Source organism: Poromitra crassiceps (genome assembly GCF_964638095.1).
Source record: "Poromitra crassiceps genome assembly, chromosome: 13".
In the NCBI taxonomy this organism is placed as follows: domain Eukaryota; kingdom Metazoa; phylum Chordata; class Actinopteri; order Beryciformes; family Melamphaidae; genus Poromitra; species Poromitra crassiceps.
Window position 1 is genome coordinate 31,993,274 of NC_139644.1, and position 19,463 is coordinate 32,012,736.

A 19,463-nucleotide genomic window follows, 5' to 3' on the forward strand; every position below is an offset into this window, starting at 1 on the left:
AGGCGACCGACCGGGCTGTCCTGCCTGTTCTGTGTGTTGATCTGCTGCCCTACATGTGGTGGCCAGAGGGTGAAAGCACTGTCTATTGTGCTTCAAGGGCACCTTAACCGTGACCACAGGCAGCGAGAGGATACAAGGCGAAGGAGATCTGTGGTCTGTGGGAAACCAGAGCTCCACCATAGCAAAGCAGGGTCATCTTCAGCAGCCCGGCCTGCACACACACAGCTCAGCCAGCCGGCCACATAAAGCCACGGGCTGCTGCTTAGTGTCAATATTTCACCCTTCATCCAAATACTCTCTCTCTTTTACTGCCACACAAAGAGTCTGCAGAAACAAATCCCGCCTTTGTCTTCTGTCAGTGGCCTGGCTGTGCATCGCCCTGCGTCAGCCCTTTCAGTCCACAGGTGTGTGCACTGTGCCCGCCATTCGCCATTTACGTACAAAACTGTCACTGTGCCATTGTCTGTGCTCACTGCGCCGGCAATGACACCCGTTTGTGAGTCAGTGTGGCAACTAATGGACTCTGTCTGGGACTGAATTGTATGTGTATGCATGCAAGTCTGTGTGTGTGTGTGTGTGTGTGTGTGTGTGTGTGTGTGTGTGTGTGTGTGTGTGTGTGTGTGTGTGTGTGTGTGTGTGTGTGTGTGTGTGTGTGTGTGTGTGTGTGTGTGTGTGCATGTGCTGGGGGATGTTCATTAAAGTTCCACAGAGTGAGTCAGACACTTTGTCCTTCTTCCCTCTCTTTGTTGTCCCTCTCTGGCTGTCTAATGAGAGCAAACCAATCATCTCTCGCTGTCTAACGAGCGCACCAATCATCTCCCACTAGACTACAAAGGAATGAATATAACCGAAAAATGATTAGTGAACTGAAAATGAATAGCTGTCTAAAAAAAGATTCAATAGAGAGGGAGAAATGACATATTGACAATAAACATGCTGCAAATTCCTGCAATACAAAAAGGCAATATTGACTGTTTTTTGTATTTTCTCAGAACGTTGGTGTTACTGTGTTAGTTTCATTGTCACTGGGGCTTTCAAAAGACTGGGAAAAAAGCGAGAAAAGTCTGAAATGTGACAAGGAGTCCAAAAATGTTTTCATTGTGACAAGTCTTTGTGTCGTGTGCTTCTCTGTTGTTTGTGTTTCCTCCCAGCTAACTGCCATACACACACACACAGACTGAGCCACAAATAACCAAAGCCGGCCCCCCTCACGCTCTCTGCCCCAGCTTCCTGAGGAAATACCCTGCTCACAGCGTGCCCCCCTGCCCCCCACTTTTTCTAAAAACAAGATTGCACGTTTGACACCAGAGGGTTGATTGCTTCTTTGTAGCATCCTTCTCAAAAGGGCTTCATGGGTTTGTATTGGTTTGGCTCCAGGAGAGACTTTAAAATGTTCCTACTGGGGCACTGCCACAGCTCCCTATACACTCATCACATATCCATGCCCTGCCTGGAGCAGCAAGTAAGGACAACGCTAACCTCAAATAATCACTTTCTTTAGCTATCCTAACTCAAAACAGCAAAAAAAAAAAGGTTATTCATTTTTATCTTCCTTCAATGACTCAGACCAGAGTGATCAACTGAGGGAAGAAACCCATCAAAGGCCTTGTTAGCATTGACGAGACTTGAAGCAAGTTGAATCTGTGGTGCCTGCAGTTCGGACTGATCTCCCTTCTGATGTGGCGAGCGAGATTATAGAAGTAATATTTACACATACACACACACACACACACACACATGCACACATGTGTGTGTGTGTGTGTGTGTGTGTGTGTGTGTGTGTGTGTGTGTGTGTGTGTGTGTGTGTGTGTGTGTGTGAAACATGCATCAACATCCATATCACACACTTTCACTGACTCCGTTCACAAGCCGTAGTGTACAATATTAATTACGAAGCTTCAAACTGCTGTTTTCTTACCATATAATATACACTTTATATTATAGGGAACTGAGACGAAGTCTGTAGCCTAATATTGTAGGCTGCTTGTAAGTTAGCATCTCCGCCACTCTGTGGAAATATGGATTTTTGCAAGAAAGGTTAAAAATAATCTAAATGAACAAAGGTGACGCTGGTGGATTAACCTCTGGAACGAAACATACTACTGTATCTCATGGATATGTTCAAAACAGCCCTTACTTTTGGCATCTTTTGAAAAAGCCCATTCATATTATTTTCCATAAGGATTTTGGACTACACATAAAACAGCCTATCTAATAGTTCCTTGTGCAACATGGGGTGTAGTTAAGTGGGTCAGATATTTATAGAGTTGGATAGAGAAGAAGAGTTCACTGGGGAACTGAGCAGGACAAAGATCTTTGGGAGAACCATGACCAACAATGACCTGAGTTTTATGTATTTTTCTTTGCTTTTGTTCACAGACAATTTTCAGAGGCTTTCTCTGAGAAGTCCATTGAGACAAAACCAGCCATTGTCCTCCTCGATAAGTAAGTGTACAACGAAGAAAATAATTCACAAATAGCTTCCTACCATACAATAAAGAGAAAGCACTGCCTGAAGAACACAACTCTATGAATGTTCTCCAGAAGAAGCTGCATGGTCTCCAGCCATTCCTCTTTCTCCTGCAGAGCAAAAACTTCAATCCTCTAACAACCTGCACATGTCAGCAGGGATACTGCGGTGGTTTGGAAGCGGGGGCATCTCATAAAAAAAGAAAGCTGGTATCTAAACAGAACGAACCCCAACTCCCCGTCCTTCCTCCACGGCTCAATCATCTCCTTCGCAAGCTTTCCAATAAAACCTTGTATTTAAACAAACCCATCCCAGCTAATCTTTAAACATCATTCAAGTCGAACACCGCGATGATCTGTTTATAGTGATTACGCCCGGCGTATGTCTAGCGCTGCCGAGAGAATCATGGATCAACATGTGCCTCATGACTACAGAGAGGGGGAGAGGACAGTGGTAAGGGGGATTGTGAATAATTGGCTTGAATTGATACAAGACCGGCATAGCGGAATGGTTTCCAAAAGAGATCCGACCAAAGAACACGGAATCTCAGTGGGTAATCATGATAATAGTAACAGCAACCATGTGTTCAAATAAATAACCGTCTCCAACAATGACACAGCTCTCTACCCAATTTGCGATCTATTTTGGATGCGACCGTACAGAGACTTCATTTCCACCGTAACATCAACACAGAGCGTAAGACAATATGATTGCTCGGAGCTGTAGCCCGAATTCGTGTTAACGTGGCCAAGATGAGGTCGGATTTGGAGGGTTTCTGGTCTCTGGGAACACTTGGGTTTTTGAGCCCTTCCTGGTGCCGAGGTAGGTAGCTGAAAGGTTTCTCATGCGAGGCCACAGTTACCCAGCCCTGGAGGGCCAGACTTTTAGACTAGGAAAGAATATACTCCTTGTTAAGTTTTACAGTGGAATAGCTCACATAACTTCACACAGCCCCACTGTAACACAGCTAGCACTCAGTCAGCGGGGCGCCGGGGTCCCCCTGGCCGCCATGTGTCGGGCCCCGTCACCATTAAAACGACCCCGAGTCACAAAACGTGCCGCCACTGACAGCAACTGGGGCCGCGCAACTGTTTCACATCGTTGGTGCAGGTCTTCTTCCAACACGTATACGCTTGACAAGATCCGCGATGGAAGACAGAGCACTCAGATCTCCACAACATGACAGTGTGAGGATGTAAGCGGACCTGGTTAGTGTAGAGGAGGGACAGGTCTGACTGTGTGTGTGTGTGTGTGGGGGGGGGGGGGGGGGGGCATGGGGAGCTAAGCCAAGAGTACAGATGTAGGCCTGTTAGTGCAGCTAATTCACACTGGAGTATGAATCAAGCGTACAGACAAGTATAATAATTCAGCTTTCACACATTGTGACAAGTGAGTGGGCATGTGTGTGTTTTTGGACGTATGTATGTATGTACGGTATGTATGTGTGTGTGTGTGTGTGTGTGTGTGTGTGTGTGTGTGTGCATGTGCGTGTGTGTGTGAGATTGTGCACACACCCACGCATGCTTATGTGTGTATGTGTGAGAGTGCGCCAGACTGAGCGGACTGTAATAGGTTCCAGAGGGTGGACATGTGTCAGCCAATAAAAACACAAGAACCTACAAAATGTTGGGCAATTCACTTCCTGTAGCAATGGGTTTATCAACGCTGCGAGTGCCAGAGACAGATGACCTGCTCTGTTGGCTGCATGCTCCAGGTTACTGTAGCACAATAACAGTTTCACACCTACTTTCTTGCTCCAGACACAGGAAAAGACAGAGGAAGGGGAGAGTTTGTTCAACAACTACGGCAAATAAAACCATCCAGAATCTTTATTAGAGATCAATGAGCTGATACTTCGCACGCTTCAAAGGCTGAAGTGTTGAAGCGCATTGAAATGTTACACTGTAACTCCAAGTGCTTCCCAAAGGGGCAATGTTCCCCCTTTCTTTCCTCTCTCTTTTTTTTCAAAGAGACATTCATGAAAGCAGAGAGGGAATAACAATACTTTTGGTTTGAGTTAAGTACAGGATCAGTCAAACATGGCCAGCCTGGCCTCTGTGATGGTCTGTCTGAGCCAAACAGCCCGCTGCGTTCCCCTGCAACGGGCCCACACCACACTCACAGAGCTCGCTCCTAATTAAGGGGTTCTGCTCCGCTTTTTCGGGAACCGCCGTGGAACAATATACAGATTATATTTATTTCAAAATATACTTCACGTATAGGAGGGGAACGGACATGATGTCAGACTTAAAGAGAGATCTGTGTTTCTGCCGTTTCCTGCGTTAATTCGAACTAGTATCGCTGTTTACCGTCGTCATTTTACATATAGCTTCCACGGGAGATCATGTTCTTGTTGAGCAAATTAAATGTATTTGCCGCGTTTGATTCATTACTCTGATGTTTTTGGTATAAGCGGATCACCACATAGTGATATCTATTTTGTTTATTGTTTGGAACGAGGCTCCTACTAATCCCATCATAAATGATGAATGATTATTTGAACAGCTTTCACCACAGCCCCAGGCAAGAGGCAAGGCAGGCAAGTCAACTAAGATGTACAGCAATGGAAAAGCCAAATACTCCAGCATCCTGGCTGGCAATCCTGTTTATTTACTCGACGTGGAGCGCCTAGGAATCCCATTATGTATTATACAATGGCCACAAGAATACGTTTCACCACAGTACCAGGCAAACCGAGCCAAGTATAATAGTTCTGTCAAATATAAATCAACTAATGTAAGCAACACTGCTTTTCTCTGATAGAGAATAGCTAGTAGTCTGAACTAATAGCCGGTAGCTGCTCCATTGATTCTCACTATAGTCCAAGCGGTGAAGATTGAGGATGGTGGATTCTTTCTTAGGATTCATAAACACACCAAATGATATAATAGAGGCAGAGGAAATGGAAGAAAATATGATCTAAACATGTTGTTAGGCTTGAAAAGTTGTTATGGCCACCATACCAAGCTCGTTCACACGGGGTCAATAACATAGCCTAACTGAAACTGGTTCGAGGTAGAAAATGTCAAAAAGAGTTTATTTAAACGATCAAAGAGTCAAACCTAAAACAAAACAAAATGGTCAGAAGGGTTGGCCAAACTCAACAAAAGGAAAGGGGAGCACCTCAGTCGGGCCAACCACACAGTGGGCCGTCGGACGCAGAGGGCTCACCCCTAAAGTGCCAAAACTTCAGAGGGAAAAAATAAAATGTCAAAATAAAGCCGCGAAAACTGTGCTAGCAATAAGCACATCCTTCCCAAACCAAAATCAAAGAAAAGGAACAAATCACAAACAAATCAAACGCTGGCACCACATCGCTGCTGCCAAGGGAGGGAGCTACTGGAGGAGCCCGTCAAAGTCCAAACGTACCGTATGTGTGCTTGGCAGACAGAGAGTAAGAAAAAGTGTGAGCAGTCAGTCCAGGACAGGCCCAACATGGCTTCGCTTTTCATTCGATCATCAGCCTCCTCTCATTTCTCTCCTTGTAGCCTTCCTGTCAGGAAGTCGGCCTCTCCAGTCTGCCTATAACACGCAATCATGTCTAATTCACAGGCCTATTTTCATTGGAGGCAAAGCGTTTATTCAGTGCTGGTGAATAGAGATGTCTGTGGTGATTGGCCAGTGGGAGTGGATGTTGAAAGGTGCAGCTATTCAATACAGACAATGGAGTGCTGTAAGAGGGTATTTATAACTGTCACGCTAAGTACCCTGAAATCACTTTGACATCACCTGCTATACCAGTGATAGCCTCGATTTATGGGCCTTCTGTTGTGTTGCCGTGGCTAATACCTGTGCCATTTCCTGCCTACATATTAGATCGGCTATTGTGTTACTAATCTGCCCCTACCTGTCGGCTGCATGGCTTCCTCGAGATACAGCCATGTAAGAATTTCATTCACGGCCGCGATTCACTAACAAAGCAGTCGTAAACTCTCTCCTGGGAAAAACACCAAGTGAAAACATACCAAGCTAATGGTGGTTCTAATTAACACCAGAACTCACTGGTAGTGCAGGAAGTCAAAGGAGAACTTGCGCATGATAACCCCGTGTTTGATCTGAACTTTTATCAGGGCCCAGGGGTAATAATCTGAAACCCCGGAGAGGGACGACCGGACGAGCGAGTATCAGTCCCAGAGAACGACGTTGCATTTTCCCACCGTCGTCACCATGAAAAGAAGCAGTTTATCATTTCATTCTGGACTCCCCCCGCCCCCGTACAACGCTCCTTTTCTCCCCCCTTTATGGAAGCGAACGCAGCTCTTCCGAGAATCTGACCCCCGACAGAGAGTGTTTGTGGGCCGCTGGTGTTTCGGTAATTGAAAAAGTTTGAATAAATCTCACGAGAGGGCCTTTGCTAATTCTCATGACTCACCCCCACCGGCTGGCCCGTCACACACAGACCCCACACCCACCCTCCAGCCCGTCACACACAGACCCCACACCCACCCTCCTCTCCCCTTTCTCCAATGTGGGAACGCTCTTTTGCTCTTTCTTCCACCCTGTCCTCCAAGATGAACTCATCCACAAACCGCTGCCCTACGAACAAAACAACCTTTCATAAAACTGCCCGTTCACATCTCACCCAGAACTCCACAGCTAATCTGGAAAAAAATACATATGTATCATAGCATGAGCTAACCAGTGACTAGGGACAAATTAATTGTAAATGAGAGTCTGTCTGTGTGTGAAGCATATTGTCGCTGTCGGGTGGACAACTTGCATTTCCCAAAATGTCCGTTTTTCAGCGACGAAGCAAAAAAGGAACTTGTTTTCAGATTGACCACTGCATTTTTGAGTTAATCCGGTGTCTTTTGAACGGAATTTTTAAGCCCAAGCAGTTGGAGTGGAGGACAATTCTCCACCCACAGAGGAACATGTAATCATTCAATTAAAGCCAAAAACATGAAAATCACCAACATTGGAGTTATGAGGTTTTCACAGGACAAATATGAAAGCGAAGATGAAGGGCAGATATCAGAGGCGTTTCAGGCTGACCTCACACACAGAGACACTAATAGGGAAGAAAGCCTCTCTATCAGGCCTGACCTCGCCCGCCTCCAGGGTTTATCAGAGAATGGAGGACGGGGAGAGGGTGCATGTTCAAACGTGACAATGTGGAGAACGAGGCATCGAGGAAAATGCCCCAAGAAGGATCTGCTACATGAACTGAAACAATGGCCTCCATGGTGTGTGTAGAAAAAATAGGAGCCATAACAGACGTCACCGACACGCTGCCATCTGTCATCAGTGCTGTTCTGAACTTTGGTTTATAGTTGTACTTGTAGGTGATTTATATGTGATAAAACGCGGAAAGAAGCGCAAAAAATGACAAGATCAAAAAATGACAAATTTGTGAAATAGAGGGGGGGGGGGGATTCAGTGACTTGCAGCTGTGGATTGAAATCATAACCTCCGACATGGGAGCATCGACATATAGCTCAATGCATGGGAGGCGGACGCACTAGCGAGGAGGCTAAAACAACCCATGAGCTCTAGCATCTGTCACTAGAGCGTCTCTTGAGGCGTCGGGGAGTGAAGTTGACTTATTGCATTTGATTTGATTGCACAGCCCTACACACTTTTACTTTTTATTTGTGCTTTCGCCAGGGGAAAAGACATCGCAGCCCGCCCTCTGTCACGGTTAGCCTATCACACCAGCCAAACACTGAGAACCGCTCAAATCTAAACTATCATATTGACAATCAAAAAGCTGCCAATTGCGCTCCTAAAATGACATTATAGCATTTATGTCTCTGTATGATAAGTTATCAGCTGCATATCAAAGCTCATAAACGGACATTTACTCTGCTGGACGGATTCGATCGTCACACTGGCTACCGTTACATACATGACAACACAACTCAAACCGTAACATACTGTACATGAAAACACAACTCAAACAGTTACATACATGACAACACAAGTCAAACCGTTACATACATGACAACACAACTCAAACCGTTACATACATGAAAACACAACTCAAACCGTAACATACATGACAACACAACTCAAACCGCAACATAGCCTACATGACAACACAACTCAAACCGTTACATACATGACAACACAACTCAAACCGTTACATACATGACAACACAACTCAAACTGTTACATACAAGACAACACAACTCAAACCGTTACATACATGACAGCACAACTCAAAGCGTAACATACAAGACAACACAACTCAAACCGTTACATACATGACAACACAACTCAAACCGTAACATACAAGACAACACAACTCAAAACGTTACATACATGACAGCACAACTCAAAGCGTAACATACATGACAGCACAACTCAAACCATTACATACATGACAGCACAACTCAAACCGTTACATACATGACAGCACAACTCAAAGCGTAACATACAAGACAACACAACTCAAACCGTAACATACATGACAACACAACTCAAACCATTACATACATGACAGCACAACTCAAACCGTTACATACATGACAGCACAACTCAAAGCGTAACATACAAGACAACACAACTCAAACCGTTACATACATGACAACACAACTCAAAGCGTAACATACATGACAACACAACTCAAACCGTAACATACATGACAACACAACTCAAACCATTACATACATGACAGCACAACTCAAACCGTTACATACATGACAGCACAACTCAAAGCGTAACATACAAGACAACACAACTCAAACCGTTACATACATGACAACACAACTCAAAGCGTAACATACATGACAGCACAACTCAAAGCGTAACATACAAGACAACACAACTCAAACCGTAACATACATGACAACACAACTCAAACCATTACATACATGACAGCACAACTCAAACCGTTACATACATGACAGCACAACTCAAAGAGTAACATACAAGACAACACAACTCAAACCGTTACATACATGACAACACAACTCAAAGCGTAACATACATGACAGCACAACTCAAAGCGTAACATACATGACAACACAACTCAAACCGTTACATACATGACAGCACAACTCAAACCGTTACATACATGACAACACAACTCAAACCGTTACATACATGACAGCACAACTCAAACCGTTACATACATGACAGCACAACTCAAAGCGTAACATACAAGACAACACAACTCAAACCGTTACATACATGACAACACAACTCAAAGCGTAACATACATGACAGCACAACTCAAAGCGTAACATACATGACAACACAACTCAAAGCGTAACATACATGACAGCACAACTCAAAGCGTAACATACATGACAACACAACTCAAACCGTTACATACATGACAGCACAACTCAAACCGTTACATACATGACAACACAACTCAAACCGTTACATACATGACAACACAACTCAAACCGTTACATACATGACAGCACAACTCAAAGCGTAACATACATGACAGCACAACTCAAACAGGAGAATCAAGATCCTTGCTCTAATGAGGTAGAACACTTGGAGTCAACATGCTGACTGAGACATCTTTCTTTAATAAAAAAATATAGACTTGATTTCCTCTCTTCAATGGCCAAGAAAATGGTGGTCAACCGAAAACGCGATTACTGTATACACAAATTGTGGGCTTCAGCTTGAGTGACAGCATTTATGATTTTAATAAACACAGCTGTGAGCTGCAGGCCATGTGATGAATAAGCAGAAAAGAGCTAAACAAGCCTGAATGTGCTATGTGTCGCTGGCCGGAGGCTGAGCTGCATCACAATGACTTGCCAGCTTGAGAGTGAGAATTTGTGGAGGTTTAGATAGGAAATGAGGATGTTTGTGTTCACATATGCACAAACTTGACATTCACATATGCAGAGTTTATGTATAATCCAAATTGTCCCGACTGGCAGGCTCTTCCTGTGTTTATTTGTACCAGAAAATCCCCACTGACTTCAGCAACTTCAACCAACAAAGCTCACCCCCCCCCCCCCCCCCACCCCAAAAAAAGAAACTAATAAAAAGAAAGAAAGAAAGAAAGAAAGAAAGAAAGAAAGAAAGAAAGAAAGAAAGAAAGAAAGAAAGAAAGAAAGAAAGAAAGAAAGATTGACTATGGTAAAGATTAGAAAACAACTTTGTTTGAATCAGTGAAATAGATGAATGCATTCTACTCAAATTTCCATTTTTACTGTGCAAAGACGTTATATAAAGACGACGTCTGGCTTAAACACAAAGGGAAAACTTCAAGAGTGTTTCTTCTTGTAAAAACATGAGGTCTGGATCACAGCAACAACACTGTTTGACAGTGAGCTCTGCTGAAAGAATTGACACATTCCAAAGAGCCGCTACATAAAGCACAGTCTATGCAAATGTCACCAATTCATACAACCATTGGTGGCCATTCTTTATAGATTTGCATGATAGAGGGAAAAAAACATAACAATGAGAAGCAGAAGAAATAGTTAAGATGACAGTACTGGCAGTGTGTGTGTGTGTGTGTGTGTGTGTGTGTGTGTGTGTGTGTGTGTGTGTGTGTGTGTGTGTGTGTGTGTGTGTGTGTGTGTGTGTGTGTGTGTGTGTGTGTGTGTGTGTGTGTGTGTGTGTGTGTGTGTGTGTGTGTGTGTGTGTGTGTGTGTGTGTGTGTGTGTGTGTGTGTGTGTATGTGTGTGTGTGTGTGTGTGTGTGTTGCAGTGGTGGGCCGGTATAAAGGGGCACATGCAATCTGATCTGAATTCAAATGCTTTGGTTGGGGGACATTAAAGTTCTAACAGTGGTTAAGAAAAGAAGATACATCACGGGCCAAATAGCAGCCAGAGTGCAGCTGGAGACATCGAGGAGAGAAGAGATGAGAGGAGGAGAGGGTGAGAGGAGGAGTGAGAGTAGAGGAGAGGAGAGGAGAAGAGATGAGGAGGAGGAGAGGGTGAGGGGAGGAGTGAGAGGAGAGGTGAGGAGATGAGAGGAGTGGAGGAGGAGAGATGGGGAGGGGAGGGGAGAGGAGAGGAGAGGAGGGGAAGGGAGGAGAGGAGAGGAGAGGAGAGGAGAGGAGAGGAGAGGAGAGGAGAGGAGAGGAGAAGAGGAGGAGAGGAGAGGAGTGGAGGAGGAGAGATGGGGAGGGGAGAGGAGAGGAGAGGAGGGGAAGGGAGGAGAGGAGAGGAGAGGAGAGGAGAGGAGAGGAGAGGAGAGGAGAGGAGAGGAGAAGGAGAGGAGAGGAGAGGAGGAGAGAGGAGAGGAGAGGAGAGGAGGAGAGGAGAGGAGAGGAGAGGAGAGGAGAGGAGAGGAGAGGAGAGGAGAGGAGAGGAGAGGAGAGGAGAGGAGAGGAGAGGAGAGGAGAGGAGGAGAGTCAGGTACTGGACAGGACGGCCGTAATGGAAAGGAAATAAATCCAAGATTGACACATGTTCTTCCTATTTCCTCTTATTAGGAACTCACAGTATGCTGAGGTCACTGCCAGCACAGCTGCAGCTCAAACGGTGGGGCGGAAAAGCTGGACTTTGACAAAAGCAGACTATTTCTAGGATTCCCGTAAAACTCTGGCAGGCAACTTGTTGGTCACTATACAGTGGACACTGCAGTCCAGATCCAAGTGGTCACAGTAGTGACCAACACATTGCCTGCCAGAGTTTCTTTCTCCTCTGTTATGGGTTTCCACTGTAGCTTCTCTCAGATCAGTAACATCTCTCTCTCACATACATACTGTACATACATTGAGGCGATGTCTCGTCAGCGTAGGGAGGAATCCCCCATGTCCCTGAACGTAAGTCACGTTGTGTGGGCGCTCCCCCACGTAGACCGACTGCATCTATAGGAGGCATAGAAAATGCATGACCTCAGTTTACCCTTCAACATCACCAAGACACCTAACATCACTTTCCACATGAGAACAGACTTCTGAGACTTCTAACGTAACGTAACGTAACGTAACGTAACGTAACGTAACGTAACGTAACGTAACGTAACGTAACGTAACGTACCGTAACGTAACGTAAATGATTACTCGTCAGATATGAGGTTAACACCTCCAACAGTCTTTATAATTCATTTTGTTTGCTAAGCAGCCAGCAATATAGGCTATATGATATTATTTGGCTTACATAGTATGCCCAGACCACAGGCTCAGATGCTGTTTTGTCAAGAAAAAACCTAACAAATGACTGTTTAACACAAAAAGGTGTGAATGCATTTCAATGTCTTGGTGAGACGTCATTAACCAAGAGAGGCTGTGTGGTTTCTAACTGTTAGCACAAGGTGAGAATGTCAATTTGAGGTGTGATGTTGCATCAAAAGGACTAACACTGCCTAGAGCAGAGAAATCCAACAGGTTTTTGCAATATGATGCAAGGCATTTACATTGAATCTTACAAGAGCGTGACTAAACCTACATTTAATCAGGTTCAATATTTTCAACAGCAACAAAAATAGGGGGTAAAGTTGTGTGAACCTGCCACCAAAAACAACATGTCAGTCAGTCAGTTTACGAGTGTTTACCCAAACATCTCATCGGTCACTGACAAAGAGCAGCCAGACAGGCAACATGTAGCAAGAAAAGGAAGCGACACTGTTGTCCACACAAACAGCGCCCCATCCAAAGCAGGCTATCACCATGAGGGCAGTCCCAACTCACTTCCTCTCTGCTAGTGCATTAACGTCACAGGGATAAATCACCCCCGAGCCGGGACAGGAGAGCCGGACAGCACGGACTGACTACACACAAAGCCCCCAGGTAGTGACGAGCGGGCGGGACAGGACGGCCAAACGGTCTGCTCGTGGTCCCGGAGGGAAGAAATGGTGACGGAGCAGATCCCTTACTGTGGGAACCAAAACAGAGCGAGTAGGGAGTCCTGCTGTCACGTCTTTGTGTGCTAACTAATCAGAGGCAGCTCGTCACAGTGTCACTGTGGGGGGTTAACTGCCACTTGGCTAACAGGGGCTGGTCACTGGGTGGGCCTCAGGGGCGACAACTGAGATAGGCAGGACGACATGAGTCAGGGGACATATAGTTATAGACTTCTTCAGAAGCAGCAGGCAGCCCTTAATGAGGTTGAAGAGAGAAACACCGCGATCCCAGAAAAGCAGGTGTGGTTGGGGGAAGAAGTTAAATTAAGAATGATTCTGTTGATGCAGGAAGAGAGAGAACTATTTATAGTCTACACATTTGGGCCTACAGGCCACAGAGGCAGCCTGGGACAACTGGGGAAATGCCGTCTCTGGAATACAATGACGTTTGCCGCCTGGGTCCAGACCTTCGAATGTGCCCACTCTCCACCGAGTTAGGCTGCTTCTGAAGAAGGAAACGGAGTGTAACAAGTTTACAATTCAGTCTGATATCAGGCTACAATGACATGGCTACTGGCTACATTATGATTCGTAAACAGCATTTGGAAAATGTTCCATTGTAGTGTGTGGAAATGAGTAACTTGTAGATTATGTTCCACGTCATCCTGGTCCCTCGCATGTGTCGATTCCGACCAGTGACTTCATCGTATTTCTGAAGGATATCCCTCTCCTCTCTAGGCACAATGAGGCAGCTTCCTGTTTAGAGAAGGCCCAGTCCAGCACTCACTCACCCGCCCTCGGCTTACTTACGTAATTTCCCTGTTTGGGCCAAACGTCATATCAGTACTTTTTGTAAAAATCCTCATCTTCAAATATCTAGAGGGTTGTTGTGACAATGGGACAATGATCACGGAATAGTGAAATGGGCTGAGAGCGGACATTCCTCCTGTAGCAATGAGGAAAACTGAATAAAAGGGAAATTCAGACATGTGATTTCTTGGAATATTATCCCGCTGGACCTAGGCCCTTGTTTTTCCAACACTCTTTTGTGTCTTGCCCTTACTTACCCACAACTCTGGGACCACCAGGCAAAACAATCAAAAAATAATTCTGAAAATTACAGAATTGCTACAATCTGGGGATACATTTGACAGTTGAAGACAGTAGTTGAACTAGAAATGCTAACTTTCTAACTCATCTCATGGTGGCAGGTAAAGATGGGAGAACAAATTCATAGTAAGTAACTGTAACAGTTGTCCTGTGACCTGTTCAGTGTGAGTTCAGGCCGAGGAACCATATCGGGTTAAAAGGTCATGATATAGCTAGATGAGTGACAGACTCATATTAATCATATTCAAGACCATGCTTTGGTATTGGCTCACTGGTTGGGCAGCTGTCAATCAAGGGCTCAAGTCTAGACTAGAGATCACAGGCATAGTCCCTGCTGCTTACATAGCCTAAATAAAACTTTGTAAATACCAATTTCCCAAAATAATGATTTCCAATTTTCCCACCATTTTATTTCAGGTCTTCAAACTATTTTCTTTTTCAATTTATGAGTGTCTGTGTGTGTGTGTGTGTGTGTGTGTGTTTTAGAACACTTTTTAGAAAGAGAGAGAGAGAGAGAGAGAGAGAGAGAGAGAGAGAGAGAGAGAGAGAGAGAGAGAGAGAGAGAGAGAGGGAGAGAGGGAGGGAGGGAGGGAGGGAAAGAGAGATTTTCTCAGGGAAAATTGACAAACCTGAAGAGCAACTCGCGGTAATGATCTATCTACTCCTGTAATTATTACTCATCAAACAGCCTATCAAACACAAAAGTGCTAAGAAAACAAAGGGCGCTAGTAAGTGCAACATCCTGTAAAGTGCACCACGTTGTCCTACCTGAGGTTACCGGGTATCTGATGAAGCCAATAATACTTTTACTCTTTTTGTTATCAGCACAAACAGAAAGAGGGAATCTGTCATGGAGCCGTGCCAAGCCGCCTGCGGGCAAATCAAAAGCCTGGAGAGGTCAGAGGGGAGGAGGGAGGAAAACTCGTTGAAGGGCAAAACAGAAGAGACCAACCCACTGCGTGTTGAGTCCTGCCTCTGCCCCGCTCCGCTGCGCTCTGTTCCCACATCACATTCACATGTCACTTTGCTGCACGCTGATCGACAGATACAGACGGATAGCTGCTGCTGCTTCAAACTTTCACGGGATATTTCCACGTTTTTACAGGTGCGTGTGCTGGTCCCTTTTGAACGAAACAAACCACTAGTCCCGTCACCGTGCGTCTGTGGTGCGCAGTAGACTAGTGCGTCGTTTAATGTAGCCTACATACATACTTTTCTTTTTAAACTCGTATGCCTGTATCTCTTATAGATAGGCCTACTAATAGTTTTGTGCCTATCCTACATGATCTAATTAGTCTATTTGTTTTTTTCCCCGTAAATGGTTGTTTAATATTTCTCTGTGCATTTCTCAAAAACTCTATTATATTATTATTATTATTATTATTATTATTATTATTATGCTATTAAAGTACCACTAACTGAAAACATAGGCTAATTAATCAGCTTACAGTGTAGAAACAACGAAATAGATTCAAGCAACGCCTGACTTTGGCTGAATGTGGAGAAATTTGCATTCAAATGCATTTATGAAGGGTGTGAGAAATGCTACAAGACCTCTAGGTCATTTCTATTGTGTTTATTTCTGTTTCATCCAGAAATTGGTCTATTACTGACAGACTGTTAGTAAAGGAAACTTTCATTTAAAAGCATTCAAAGCAACTAAGTAATTAACTTTGATCATGACTTGAATTTTGTTTTCATGCTTTGTTTTGTGCCATCAGAGGCCCAAGCACAGTTTTCAGAATCTTTGATCTAGTTATCATCACTTGGGTGGCAAACAGTCATTTCCACATTAGAAAATGGAATTTGACATTCCTCACTGTCTCATAGTACAGAATTTATTCTCATATGTTGATGAGCAGTCACTCTCTATTGATACATTTTTTAAATGGTTTCTAAAAATGTATTTATTGTTGCCCGATTTTAATAAATATTTGTCTTATTTTGTATCTTCTGTAGCCAAATACTAACTTTCCTTTCTCCTTGTTATGCAGACTCCTAGTGGACAGTTGAAGCATTGAAAAACTGTGATTTCTCAACCCATCAAAGAAGCAGGATCTCACCAGCTTTCATCTGAGGACAGAAGACACGAAATCCTACACAAAAGAATAAAAGGAAAAGAAACTCATTGTTTCCCCCCACGGAATATACTTCACCCCTTCTGTCTTTTGTCTCTGATTCCAAAGAAGACAGAAATAATGCAGTGCCCAAGGACTATATGACCGCCTATCAGTGGACCTAATTTCACAAACACACCAGAGAAGGTGAAGAGAAGACAGCATCCAGATCTTACAAAGAACAAACATGGCGACGGAGGCTTCGCATGCTGCCTATGCTGCCGTGGCTCCATCTGTGGTCCCCATCACCGCCTCTGCTGGCTGGCAAAAGATGTTTCGTGAATACCAGAGCAACGCGGTCATCCGGGACCACTACAACTACACAGGAAAACTGCAGGAGAACAAATACAGGGACGGACTCAAACCAGAGGCCATCGCCTTCCTGCTGGTCTGCCTGCTCATTGTGCTCGAGAACGCTGTGGTCTTACTGGCCATCTGGAAGAATAAGAAATTCCATCTGCCCATGTACTATTTATTGGGCAACTTGACTCTCTCTGACCTGCTTGCAGGTTTCACCTACATGGTGAATATCGTGACGTCTGGGGCCAACACACTCAAGATGACCCCAGTGCTGTGGTTCCTGAGGGAAGGGGGCGTGTTCATCATGCTGGCCGCCTCTGTCATCAGCTTGCTGGCCATTGCCATCGAGCGTCACGTGACCATGGTGAGGATGAAGCCGTACCAGGGGGCCAAGCAGGGCCGGATGTTTGCTCTGATTGGAGCGAGCTGGGTGCTGTCTGTGCTCCTGGGAGTCCTGCCTGTCCTGGGTTGGAACTGTATGGGACAGCTGGACAAGTGCTCCACCGTGCTCCCGCTCTACGCCAAGAGCTACATCCTCTTCTGCATTACCGTCTTCAGTGCCATCCTGCTGTCCATCGTGGTGCTCTATGTTCGCATCTTCCGTATTGTCAAGTGCAACACCAAGCACCTCGGTTTAGGTCCACAGCGCAAAAGCCCGAGCCGCAAGTCCCAGAAGTACATGGCCCTGCTGAAGACGGTCACCATAGTGCTGGGCGTCTTCATTGCATGTTGGCTGCCCCTCTTCATCCTCCTGCTGCTGGACTTCTGCTGTCCAGCCAAAAAGTGTCAAGTGCTCTTCAAGGCAGACTATTTCTTGGGCATCGCCATGTTCAACTCCCTTCTCAACCCCATCATCTACACCCTGACCAGCAAAGACATGAGGAGGGCGATCCTCAGACTGCTCTGCCGACACTGCCTCCTCACTAAAGATGGACAGGTGAAGAAGATCGGGATGCCCTTCCTAGAGTGCAGCACCAGTAAGACTGACGCACCCTCTCACAGACTGGAGGGCCTCGAGACACAGACAGTCTCCTCTGGAAACTTCACACCCTCTACTATCAAAGCCATCTTCCCCAGGATGTCCAAGACATGACTCGGTTGCTCAGTTGGACTCTGTAATAGTGTGGCATAATCATGCACTGTAGCTGAGAACACGGCGGCAGGAATGTCCCACTGATGTTGTGCTGCACTCTTCCCATGATCTTGGCATTATCCTTATGAAACACTTAAGCTTGGAGTATCTAAGAGTCAGACATCCAAATCAGGAAGAAAGCATTTTCGGCCCATCCACAGCTGTAATTGCTCCTATAGGTGCAATTTTTTGCACCTATTTTCGATAAAATGGTAATCATAAAAAAAGAAAGAAAGACATTTCCATACTTTATTAGCGGGAGAGAAGTTGCTTACTGTTCATACTGTGAACAATTAGCCCTACATTTGTCTTTCTTGGACAATCAAAAAATGTGTAACATGGCCCACCAGGCTTGATGTAAGTTATCAGAGGACTTCCCTTCTGGAAAACATTTCATCGGTGTTGGCTTTTGTACACAGAAACATATCTCAAAATCCCATGGAGGAAGTTTCACATAAATGCAGCCAATTATGCTGTACATTTGATAGACTGTGTGGCCCAAGACCAAACACGAGAGTCATCCTTATCTCCTCTCCTTCTGTAGCACATAATAACATGTTGTTACAAACGCGGGAGCATCCACACCCAAAGCCTCCTGCCAAAACCATGTAATTTCTGTCATATGAACTTTGGTCGGCAGGAATTCTGAGTAGAAGTCCCCTCGACCCAGATCAGAGGCTCGGAGGCCTGGAGACGCACAGAAGACGTCATAGGCAGGCTTGTGCTGGTTGGTTTGCACAGCTTTGGAGGTCCGTTCAACATATGTAGCAGCAGATGAATGATGGAGAGCAATAAAGATGACAGCTGAGGCTTGTTGACGCCTTCCTGGTTTACTGGGCTAGAATACGGCATTCATATGTCAACAATTCGCTGTAGCTTGTGGACAACTTTGCCGTTGGAGAAAGTTCAGCTCTTGTGCGATGTTTATGTATTTTTTCTGTGAACGGTGGCAGTTGTAATCTTCTCACATGCAATAGAAATCTGTCAAAACCCAGACCGCAGAATGTGTGGATTTCAATGTACTGCAGAACAATTTCATTATAACAGTGGACAAAAGGACACATTGTTTGTTATTGTACATAAATGTAAATTAAATGTTTATATTTGGCATATTGCTCCATAGTACACTATGTAAATAAAATGACTATAGTCTCTCTGAACTTATCAGAGCTGCAATTTGTATGATACAAACTTAAGTTATGATGCCAGTGTTACATGTGCATTCAAACAATGAATAAACATATGTGAACAATATTGTTTTGTATGATATTCTGTATTGGTGGGAATGAAACATCACCTCAGTAGTTTTCCTTCTCAGTATTATTTTTAATCATTATATTTGAAACTTTCAAATCTCTTATTGGAAGCCGTCCCTCCTATTCATTGCTGTTAAATAAAATCTGACCTCATTGCTAAATTTGCTATTACACAATTTAATTATCAAATTATGAGACTACAGGGAAGCATAAAAAACATTTTCTTTTAAGAATTTGTTCCATTCCAAAACGAAACAAAAATGTGACTTGATCATAATTATGGCATGTGCCTGTGGCCAAGAAAGACATACGGTAGATGAAACTGCAGAAATGAGCAGCAATCCCCGCTTACCATAAGCAAACCACAT

The 19,463-nt window shown here is 44.6% G+C and overlaps 1 protein-coding gene across 1 annotated transcript; it reads left to right on the forward strand.

Moving 5' to 3' along the window:
- The first annotated feature begins 15,312 nt into the window (after positions 1–15,312).
- On the forward strand, positions 15,313–19,042 carry s1pr5a (sphingosine-1-phosphate receptor 5a). The gene is made up of 2 exons (XM_083648889.1): positions 15,313–15,395; positions 16,285–19,042. The coding sequence occupies exon 2, from the start codon at positions 16,595–16,597 to the stop codon at positions 17,798–17,800; it is 1,206 nt and encodes a 401-aa protein (XP_083505015.1). The 5' UTR covers positions 15,313–15,395; positions 16,285–16,594; the 3' UTR covers positions 17,801–19,042.
- The last annotated feature ends 421 nt before the right edge of the window (positions 19,043–19,463 follow it).